We start from the raw sequence: 12,213 nt of genomic DNA on the forward strand, positions 1-12,213 counted from the left end.
ACAGCGGCTCAAAAACATGAACAGCAGTAAAACATGTATGCAATCCTTGTTTTCTACCTCAGTGCACACAGCCCAGAGCACTCTGTTAAAGGACAGAGATGGAATACAAGTAAAAGTGTCTCCTGTGCACTGAGCAGCTCAGTTGGGAAATCCCAGTGGAGCTCAGATTGGTGCTTGTACGTGCAGCACGATAACACAGTGCCAATGCATTTTTGAAAGCTGAACTAGCAACAGATTGGGGCTAGGGAAGGAAAGCACGTTTAGTCATCTTACAAATTTAGTACAATTTTTTATTTTGCATAGTACAAACAGCAGTTATAAATAAAAACTGAAGTTATAAATAAACTGCATCTCAGGACTTAAATTTGACAATGACGCATAGGAACAATCCAAGTCTTGCTGAAAATCAGGTTAGATCTGAAGTTTTGAGGRAATACTACACAGCACAGCCTCTGTAATAAATTTGTTTAATATTACTGATGCAGTACAAATAACACASATTTCAGTATTAAAATATATTGAGAGTCTCTGGAAAGGAAGCATCAGTATCCTTTAATTTGAAAACACATTTACTTTCCTCTGAGGTTACAAAAGTTAATTCCAGATCGACAGAAAACAAAACCAGAAAATCTGAGCCCCTCCTCATGAAATCTCAGGTTTAATTACTGATGTCAGATGAATATCACTGCAGTGCTATAAAATGTCAGTATTCCATTGCTTACCTGTTCATATGCCTTAAGTTATAGCCWACAATAAAGTTAATGTAACAGAACTGAGGCATTGCTATGCCCAACAAGACAAAAACCTCSTCTCTATCTAAATCACAGGTGAAAACAAGTTTTGAAATAAGACTCTCAGAGTCACCCTGAAGCTACTGAGACTGACCTACATTTCCCTCCAGGGAGAACGCCCTGTAGCAGGGTGGCAGASAAAGTGTCAAAACACTACCTCAAGAACCACCAGGATTCAAGTCAYGTGGTGTTTTTCTGGTAAACACTGACTAAAGTCTTTCCTGGATCACAGAACCACAGAATATGGTGAATTGTAAGGGACCCACAAGGATCGTTGACTATAAGCAGCAGCCTCATAATATATTTAAGAGGGGGTGTTAATGAATYTGCTTTTTACATAAATGTTAAGAACGCTCCAAACGCCTCAACTGAAGACAATCAAGCTGGATAAAGATCTGATTTTCACACTGAAGCAATACAGCTGAAAGGACTAAAAGCAATTCTTCTGAGAAAGATGGGATCACTGGCTGTTGTAACATGCCAAACCACATTTCACTACTCAGACTTTGCATACAACCACAGATTTAACTTGCAACTGAACAAAGAGAAAGAACTGCAGATGAGGTTGCAACAAAACTTCACACTACCCTGAAGCTGCTGCTTCCAATCAAATCAGAACAATTCATTTTAGGAAGAGGCCTTCTTTTCTATGATTCATATCACAATTTCAATTAATCCTTTTGAACAGGTCTTTCTACAGACGTTCTGCCCTGAATGCAGGCAAATCCCTTACTTGAACATTTCAACGCAGCCTGCTTAATATCTGCCTTCAATAGTATTACATAATTTACCTGACATCAAGAGTATGAAATTTTCCTTTCTTCTGATCTCAAAGATTTGGATATAAGAAAGGTCGCATTATCTCATGAGTCAAGTAGAAATCTTCTTTAAACCCTGAAAACAAAATCCAAAATGGTTCTTAAAACCATTGTGGTTACATAATTCAAGCAGAACTTCACATAAGTAATAGTAGCTGCAATTGACTATTTTCCTTGTACTGAAGGCGATCACAGAAAATCAACTCTTGACAGAAGCAAAACCAATTCTGTCCTCAGAGACTGGAATTGAACCTTAAGGTCTCTAGACAAATTATTTTCCATACCTGACCTAACAATCTGAATAAATTTCAGGATACGGCAGCTCATCCAAAATGGATGAGCACAACTAAGGAAATTGCCAAGTGTCTGTGCACATATATATATATATATATATATATATGTATATGTGTGTGTGTGTGTGTAGCATAACCCCTCCCCCAAAAAAGCAGTTTACAGGAATCAAGCTGATTTTTAATGCTAGTTTTTCTCCCTCTAGGCTTTCTCCAGGAAAAAGGTTCACAGGCAATTTCTTTCAGCTAACTCACTAAATCAATGTGAACAAGAACAATTCCAAACATTGATTCTACAGGGGGCCAGCAACAAGCGAAAGGCACCACAAAAGCCAGATGAAAAAACATTCCTGCTTGAAAGAACAGTAAAGTCTTTAATACCTCACATGCTTTCAGACTTCCATGACATTGCTGAAAGTTACATGGCTGGTGATGAGGTCAGCAGATTTTCTTTATAGATGCCAGGTTAATTAACTGCCTGGATTTCTAGCTTGTGTCAAAAGCTCCTGAGTCCTCCACCACTTAGGCCGACAACTTTGTTTTTTTTAATTATCTTTACATCACTACAACGTGAGATAAATAAATACCCAAAGTTCACAAAATATATCATAATTTATGGAGCTATTTAAACCCCTATAGCCTTATGGGTATTTTAACACACAGGTTCTGTAAGAAAGCTTTTTTTCCCACCATATTCCATCTAATCCAGTATGACTACGGGCTGCCAAAATCAATAAATCCACCTTTCACCATGACAGTTTTGCGCCATCCCCTTCTTTCCACTAGATCTCGTAGTCATCTGGCTGCAGTGTGTGTTGCTTCAGTTAGCTGAATCAACAAAATATACTTTTTTTYCCCTACTTTTTGGTGTCCATTCAGTCAACGAACATCCAAGCCACACAATCATCAGTTTAGTATCAACAGAAGTGATGRGAACAATTTTTAATTCTGCAATCCACATTTATAAAAAATTATATGTAGTATAAAACTACCCACTTAGCTATTCTTGTGAATCAAAATAAGTAGAGGGCACACTTTCACAAGCCTCCTATAGAAGCAAGTACCTTGAATGTTGTCATTGAAAAAAAAAAAACATGAAATATCACATTTGAGTTCCAAGAGCACGCTCGTGCATGTGTGCCTTCACATTTTTTACTACGAATATTTCCACTCAAGCTATTTTCATCACATTGAGGTTGTGTTAATTTAATGGATGTGTTCCATTTTCATTCAACTACAATATCSTATAAATTATAGGGCAAACATATTTGCTTTCTTTTTTCCACAGTTTGTATGGATTTATACACAGCTCACTCAAATACCAAGGGCCGTCTGGCTAAAAWCTCTGATTATACACTAACATGATCTATACCACTCAAAACACCAGCATAGCCACCTTCCTGAATGCAGAAAGTTTGAGAAAATGATAGTTAAGAGATCCTAGACCTCATGCAAAACTAACTGAGGTATAATAACATGTCTGATATCCTTAATTCTGGCAAAATTATACCAACTAGGGAAAAAATGACAAAGAAGATCTTTTATGCCAAATTATATAGAACCTGTAGGCTTGGAGAAAGGGTTGGTGAGTGATCAGTGAGGAGCACGAATACTCCTCCTGCTGAAATCCATCACCTTTCTAAGAAATCTCAAGCTGCAAAATATGACACCCTGCTAGAACTGTATCACAAGCTSCAGTGGGGACCAGAGCCTACATGAACATAAAACCATTTTGTCCCAGCTATGCCTTCATTGTTTGAAGCCTTGATTGCTTGTGCCTGAAAAAGAAGAGTGCTTTCAGCAGCTCTTTCCAAGTGCAAAAACCTCAAAATTTGGTTTAAACTCTCACAACAGGGAACAAATGTCTACTTTAACGTTTTATGTATTCCACAAATCGTTAAATAATGAATTCAGGCTGGAAAGCTCAGCCTTAGAACACAATACTCATTCTTCATTTTGCAAAGCAGTTTCTGAAGTCACCTCCAACAGCACAGAGAGCCAAACCAAGTCATRTAACGTGCAAATGTCATGCTTTCAACCCCCCCAACGTTCCAGCCTGAACACCAATCTAAAGGCACAMAGGCACATCTGAACGTGTACTTTAGTCATTGGCACCTATTTTATTCATTGCCTCCCTCATCCTCAGCAAAATCAAGGCAAGACTCCAGTGTTCCTGATCATCCATCTTTTACTCTTTGCTGTCATGTCAAGCCCACAGCTGCATATTTTCCTGGCAACTGTGAATCAACTCCCACTCTGATGATTGATTCACAGACTAGAATAAGACATGCTTGCAAGAATTATTCTATTAACAACTTAAAACCAATCTGGTATGCACAGCTGCTTATTCCCCTGCAACAACTTTCCTCCAGAGACTGCAGCCTCGTCCATTRTATCAGTTTGTTACACTACCATGTTCCAGTCCAGACTCAGGGAAATATCCAGCCTAAAAAAATTACCTCTGGTTTAGCTTTTTCTGTTGAGTAAATCACGTTCAGCTGGAATAAAGAATAAGTAGAACAATGTTCCCAGTTACAGACACAAAGTGACCAGCAATTCAGGCAGATGCCAATGGTTTYGTGGGTGTCCGTGGGCATCAGTAATTTTGTGCCAAGTAATAAAARTAAGTATCAACCTGTAAATACATCTGGGGTGCACTTGGCAGAAGAGAGATGCCAGCTTCTGTAGATGACTTGTACTGAGRAGCTCCCTTAGCTGGAGAAGTGCCCAGGAGTTATTAAAGAAGCTCGTATTTTTGTTCTTCTAGTAAGGGAATAAAATTKCTTGGCCAAAACATAAACAGGATGCCCAGAGTGGATGATCTGCAGARCTTAACCTGTGAGCACTCCAGGACCAACACACTTGTSTTYRCACAGGTGATAGGGGCTTGGCAGAACTAGAAATTAATTGAAGGATAATGTAGTCTACTTCAAAGGCTGCTCTGYGGCTGACAGGTCATGCCATTCCCAYTAAACACATGTGGCAAATTGGTCCTGGCACTCTTAATTCCACCAGCTTTCCAATGATTAACCGCTAGGCAAAACCTCTGCAGGCTTCTGTACTTCAGAAAAACTGACATGCTGGAGAAKTAGAGGACTTGAAATAATCACTTCTTCCCGCCACACCACATTAAAGGAAGCAACCCACAAAACTTGTGAAGAAAATAATTACATGGTTGAACAGCTAAGTGTGCCTTTGAACATATCCTGCTTTTTCAAAACCTTGATTGAAAGTGCTACTGGCAGCTSTGCTGTAGGCACATAAATGTGGTAAGGAATGATTAAAAACTGCCCATTCTCCTTCTCCACAAACTATTTCCATATTACCAGRGACATAGATAGAACAAGTTATAACAGAAGTCATTCCACTAATGCAGCACAGAGGATTTCTGACTTTGGAGTGTTTTGACTAATCAGATAAATAGTTTCGTAAGACATACACACAACACTAGAGTATATTTATAGCTTTCACAATTCTGAAAATGGTTAGAGTGTTCTGGAAGAGTAATACTAATCCACACATACAGATAAAATACCCTTGCATTGTAAATGCAGCATTGTTCTCAAACCTGCCAGAGGAATGTTAACATACCCCACAACTTCTTAATTAGCATGACCTTATAAAGTACACGTTGAAAAGATGACAAAGAGAAGAGATTTTGGGGAAGAATTTTTCTCTCAAAAACTACTAAAARTTCATATAGCATGTAAATGTTAGAATTTTGGCAGGAATTTACATAAACAGAAAAATCAAACTATGCCCTGGGACTATAACCAAAATTTTATTCCACGATTCCACTTTCACACATGGAGTATAGTGACAGTATTGTATCCAGAAAAAATAAAAAAGAGAAGCAAATGCAACATTACAAAACTTAGAGCACATGTCTTACTGTGRAACACAACAACTGCAGAGCACAGCCAAATATGAAAGACAAAAATTTCTATGTAGCTAAAATGGATTTTGAAATTGCAATTTCACTTGTCTTCAAATTTGAGTGATGCCTAGGTAAGAATTCTTTAATAGTTTATAACAATTTCTCTTTCCATTTTTGGCTAATTCAAAGTCTAGACCTCACAAAATTCACAATTTTAAGTCAATTTCTTAGATCCTCAAATGCATGTTTTTGTATTTGAAAATCGATTGAAAAGGTACATTATTTCAGACTTGTGAATAAGAACACCAGCACTAACAGGAACTCGCACACTACACAGAATCACTTTCATCATAACAGATGAAGGCACCTAAAAACAGCTCTTTATCACTCATTAAAAATGAAAAGCAGCGAGAGCTTCATCTCACTCTGCTAATATTATCTTCTGAGGCAGCAGATGAAAACAAATCCATCCAGCAGCTAAGCCTCGTGTATACAGCAGCAAAGCAGAGCTTCTAGAGAAATGGGGTTTCTGTAGCATCTGATTCTTGCAAGAGGATGTAGATAATTATGGAAAATTTTGTTTCATAAGTTTTATACATCCTGAATGTCCCTTTCATAAAAAAAAAGGGGTTGAGGTGGGGGGAATCATCAGCTATCCTGTCAGTAGTCCCAGGAGAGTAAAGCAATCTTATTTTTCTTTAAAACAAGACTACAATTTTCTTTTTAATTACTTATGACTCAAATAGCTCTGAAAGGATCAATATTCCAAAAGCAAGATCAAAACCAAACCAGATGGATATTAGAAAACATTATAATGCAATCTAAATGAGGCTTTGCACATTTCATTAGGTAAGAAAATTTTTGAAGTATTTCTCTCATCACCCMATCTCTTCTACTTTATATAACGCAGAATTTTAGTCTGCCTCATTACAAGCAGCACATGAATTTTTCAAACAARTGATTTCTTCCTGAAATGCCAATGCTTTAGTTAACTTTCCTTCAACCAAATTAATTTCTATTCCCTGAACAGGCTTCTTACTTGTAATCAGATTCAAAGTTAARTAACACTGAAGAAAACTGGTTTCTGCTGCTCCATCTTATTTTACAAATAAGTATCTTACATACAGAAAATTCTCCTATGTTTGCTTGAACATCTTAGACAACTGAACTGTTATTTTGGATTAACCTTTCCACAGTCTTCACTTAAATAAAGTACATTTTAATACAATATAAAGTACTTACCCTTCTAACCTGACATCAGGTAAAGATCTGTTGAGTGCTATCATTTCACTTGCCATTAAATTAAATTGATTTATTTTAAACATTTCTTTCATTTTCTCTTGCTCCTCTTTTGGAATGACCACAGGCTTCCCCATCTCTCCAGGTCCTTCATGGGGTTTTTGTACAGGTTCTGGAACTTAAAAGAAAGAAAATGTTACTAACTCCTTTTAGGCTTGTTTTTCTTTGTTTATACATTAATTTACACTGTAGGAGTGCTCTCATTTAGAAYAGTTCAAAAACCACCAGGTTTTGAAAGTGAAAACCAATATTTGCATTTGGGAGTTGAACAGAAATAGTTAAGTGCTTTTATTAGACACCACAATTAATGTGAAAAAACCAATAAGGATTTATTTCTATCCACYATTATATCATAATATACTTTAGCAAAGTTCATGTAAAGGAAAATTCAACTTTTCCTGGAAAGCCTGCATGTGCAAGAAAAATCTGGAATATAAATGCGGGGAGACTTCATCGCAGTTATAATTTCCTTGTGAGGGCAAGAGGAGGGGCAGACACTGATCTCTGCTTTGTGGTGATCAGTGACAGCACCCGCGGGAATGGTCTGAAATTGTGTCGGGAGATTTAGGTTGGGTATTAGGAAAAGATTCTTCATCCAGAGGTGGCTGGGCACTGGAACAAGGGTCCCCAGGGGAGTGGCCAAGCACTGAGACCAAGAAGCTTTTGGTCAAGCTTTTGGTCAAGCACAGGGTGTGATTCTTGGGGTATCCTGTCCAGGGCCAAGAGTTGGACTCCATGATCCTGATGGATCCCTTCTAACTCAGCATATTTTGTGACTCTGCGATAAATGATGTTCCAGAACAGTAAAGGCTTGATTAAAGTTCTAGTATTGCTTTACATTTATTTCCACATTTTTTCTTGACAGAATAACATTGGCAGCAGCAGTTTAGAAATAATTTGCCTTGTTTGTACTAATGCTATTTTTATGCAACAAAATTACCTTTTGGGGTTTAACATTAGTAGTCAAAACAGTAAGACTACACACCTTAAACCCAAAAAAATCTTAAATATCAAATATCTGATCAAACTGAAGATTAAGAAAAGGAGAAAAGGAACTGAGACTCTTGAATTATTCAGGGTTTTAACAAAATAAGTGAAAAAAACAGAACAATTTTTTAAAAGTTACACTTGTGTTTACTGTTCACTTTTCTCCCAAACAGAAATGCTCAAATACTGAATTTGACATACATTACTACTTTACAAATTCAGCTAAAGCTTTAATTTAAAGAAAAAGTAATTTAAGATCTAAACAGAGGAACATTAGTATTTTTAAATAAAGGCACCAAATCCCTGAGAAATAAGCCTAGCTTCAAATTATCTCTAATTTGCACCTAGGATAGCAGTGTAATTAAACCTTAGGCAGAGGGTAAACAGCTACGTAAAGAATAAAACTAAAAAAAAAAAAAAAAAAAAAAAAAAAAAAAAAAAAAAAAAAAAAAAAAAAAAAAAAAGCCTCAGCCTTCTATCCTTGCTGAAACACTAAGACTTAAAATATGTTTTACTAATAAATGAGGCTTTTTGCCCATCTGCATTTAATGTTAACCGGTAACAAGGTGCTCCTTGAGAAACTTTCATTTTCAAGTTAAGTGATTGTACCAGTSGCACTCACATGGTAGCATTTAAGCAGAGAAAATCCTCCCATCACAAGGGTGCTTTCTTTTTAYCAAACTCTCTTTGATTGTCTGTTGAGCTGCAAAACTCTGCCAGCCAGCCACTCATCCACTGAAAATGGATGAAGTAAATATGTTCAAGCAAATCCTGAACAGATGGGCGGAGGTGCTCATTTCAGCCATGGGCTAAGCTGAGCAAGCAGTTTGCTCTGCATCTTTGCCTCTTAACAAGGTATGGTTGGAACCTGCACCAAAACTTGCTGACTTGCAATTGAATAACCTTTTAAACTAGAATTTGTGCCTTCTGGGGGKTAATTAACTTAAAATTATGGTATACAATGAAGTAATTATTTGGGCTTAATTTTATATATTCAGCTTGGTATCATTATGTGGAATGTCACAACAATTTTTATTAAGTGTATAGCAATGACTACACAGGTTCACTTAGAAGATGATTAAACAATGGGTGTTCTACRTACCTAAAACCATTTAAAAAACCCTATCAGAACATAGTTAGATGCACCATGTTTTTCAGAGTTCTGAGAATGAAGGTCTTATCCTACCAAATTACCTATTTAGAACAAAAAAAAAATTTCCTTTTTCATTTACACTTCCAATTCTTTCTTAACTTCCACTAAACCAGTTAAAATGAATAGCTAAATCAGCCAAAAATTCATCCCTCCCATTTGTAGATCTTGCTGTTAAGATGAGAATTTAGCACAACAGTGACTTAGATCCAGGTGTTCAAATTGCACAAATTAATCAGCCAAAATTTTTAATTTTATTAATAAATACAWACTGCTTGATTACACATTTTACCTAAGTAATGTACTCCATTCTTCTTGCAGAAAAATCCAGCAACAACTAACTAGATTCAGATATTTTGTGCAACTCACTAAATACAGACAGTCAAGCTGGGGCACAGGCAGGGAAGTGACTTTCCAAGAAAAATTAACCATCTTCTCTCAAGTTTCTGAGAACCATCTTCTCTTGGTTTTTGTATACGGTTATCTGTTTTYCCACAAAAGCACGCAGTTTTCACATAAACACAAACCTACAACGTTYTCCCAAAATGACTAATAAACACATTGATAAGAATTCAAACCACAATGCTCTTTTGTCAGTTAAATATAAAAAAAAAGGTTCCTTTGAGGGACTCTATGCACTGATGACATACTTCTAACAAACAGAAATTTAATTCGCAGCTACAGGTTTCAGAACTAAATGAATGACTGAATCACCACCTGATCAAAYAAGAAATCTAGTAATGTATTTATAGATATTTCTTACTTGTATCGTTAAACCATTAGTTTCAAAGAGGACTTGATCTCTTCCAGATCTTCATTAAAAGATCAGAAGCTCTTTATGTCTGTGGATTACAGATTTCTTTTTACCAATATACCTGATGAAAACCAGATACTYCAAAATCTAAGACCATCTAAAAGCCAGGAAAAAAAGGTGGACTCTCCTGGTTACTTGTCTTTAGGGCCCATGTAAAATGAGCAATGCAAAGTGCAGTGACCTGTGGAGGCATCACTATAATTACAAAATTACAAGTAAAAGTTCAGAGAAGTTCTGTCACTTACACACAGCTCAGTTTTAACAGAACAAGACTGGTGATGGATGGTTCACACTCTCAAAAATTAAACCTGTGTTTTGTATCTTGAAATTGCCTGCTTTTMTTTTTAGGGTTTTTTCATGCAGATGAGATTATTCAGAACCAAGACACAATTTAGAAATTCTACCTGGGCATATTTGGTTAACAGGAGTGGTCCCTTATTGTATTGTTAGAGAACWGCTTGAACCCTTTCTCCTAGTCTGGAACTTGTTTACGCCTATTCGTTAAGTTCTATTTCAGGCTGTGAAATTGAAATTGAAATGCCAATCCCCATCTGAAAACAGTAACGCTCAACTAGCTATCCTAAGAATACATGGTTTGGAAAAAAAAAATACTATGTAACATGGAGATTATGTGATCTGGATTTTCTTTCCAATTCRTAGCAATCTTTAAACTTACAGAAATAGCCTTCCATAGGCAACAATTAATTACTCTTTTGTGAATTTGACTGATGAATCATCAGAAATTACAGAAAGGAAAATACCTTAAAGAAAGAGAAGTTGTGTGAATAGGAAGACCATGTGTGGCATTTTGGGTAAGGGGTGTGCACCATCCAGGTCAGCCTGGCTAGTGGCCTGTCCCTTTTCTACCTCACCTTGTGTCCCCTCAGCTCCACACTTTGGTCATTTCGACTYCCAGCCCTCAGTCTCTGTGACAGGAGACACAAACACTTTTATCTCACTTCTCTCACAGTTCCCCATTATCACGTATGCTGAGTTTTCCACAGTTGCACATTTCTTTACCATTGYTTACTTTTAAAATATAACAGCAGTATACCTAAAATCCAATATTGGACACAAGCTGAAGTTCATGATTTCAAATGGTAGTATATTATACCATCAGTACCAAGGAAAAAGATTTTTCTCAAAGGCAATTTTGACTATGGCTCTTATCTATTCCTAAAAAAGAAAATCTCTCCATTTTTTGTATTAAAGACCYATAGAAAACATCCTTCTGACTTCATGAAAGCTCAAACTGGCCAAAATTATCCTCAAAATCCTTTGCTCTTGCTGAAATAGCTAAAGACCGATTTTTCCAACTAGACAAGCACAACCTAAAATAAACAAACTCTCAGAAAAACTTACATGTTGAGTAGCTTCATTAAATGCCATGGAATTCTTCCATGAATTACAAAGAGAAGCTATACACCGGAGTGACATGGACAAGAGGCTATTAAATTCAGAAAACTTGCATAATTTATGCTGAATCAAGAAAACTAATTCAATTATGGAAATTAAAAGCAGAGGAAAAAGTGAACTGAAAAAGCAGATTTTGATAAAATCTTCACAGACAAAATAGCCTCAATGTTATCTGAGAAGACTCTAGGCATTCTGAGCAGGAATAAATTCACAACAGTTTCCAAGTCAGTGAACTACTGGAACAAGTAAAAATATCTATGATCAGGCATCCACCACGGTTAAAAGGAAATGTCACAGGATCAACCAAAGTTTCTAGCAGACCTGTTTCAGCACGTACCTAACTATATCTCAGCTGTTTAAAAACAAGATAATGTCCAAAACTATAGACAAGGGTTTGTTTGGGAGTTTTTCATTTGTTTGTTTACCTGTCAACTATAAGATATCAAAAATATAGATCAAGAATATTAATACACATGGGTTTGGGTAAAGGTCAGAATGAGGACTGTACTCAACTAAGTAAAAMAAGTGTTGCACAGAGAAAGTCATAATACTAATCTGTCAAAACTGAAGACTTTCCCTCACCTGAAGGTTCCCCTAATGACTTCATGGAAACTCATCTGAAATTTCAACATCGTCAATGTAGCACACTAAGCTGATATATATTGACTTCACCTGCTGTTTGCTGGTGTAAATTATCTGCTTTATAGGAATTCAAAAAGTGGATCTATTCGTAAATAATAACACATCAGTCATTGTCTTACTATCATAAGA

At 36.5% G+C, this 12,213-nt stretch overlaps 1 protein-coding gene across 4 annotated transcripts in view; it reads right to left on the minus strand.

Moving 5' to 3' along the window:
- The window catches only part of GALNT1 (polypeptide N-acetylgalactosaminyltransferase 1), a 105,949-nt gene that overhangs the window by 29,561 nt on the left and 64,175 nt on the right, over positions 1 to 12,213 (minus strand). For all 4 annotated transcript variants that reach the window (XM_057371031.1, XM_057371033.1, XM_057371032.1 and 1 more), the window contains one exon: positions 7,019 to 7,193. In XM_057371031.1, coding sequence (XP_057227014.1) covers positions 7,019 to 7,193 — 175 coding nt within the window. The remainder of the gene's footprint in view (positions 1 to 7,018; positions 7,194 to 12,213) is intronic.

This window comes from Malurus melanocephalus, unplaced genomic scaffold, assembly GCF_030028575.1.
Source record: "Malurus melanocephalus ecotype Western Australia unplaced genomic scaffold, MMel_1.1 scaffold_138, whole genome shotgun sequence".
Classification (NCBI taxonomy): domain Eukaryota; kingdom Metazoa; phylum Chordata; class Aves; order Passeriformes; family Maluridae; genus Malurus; species Malurus melanocephalus.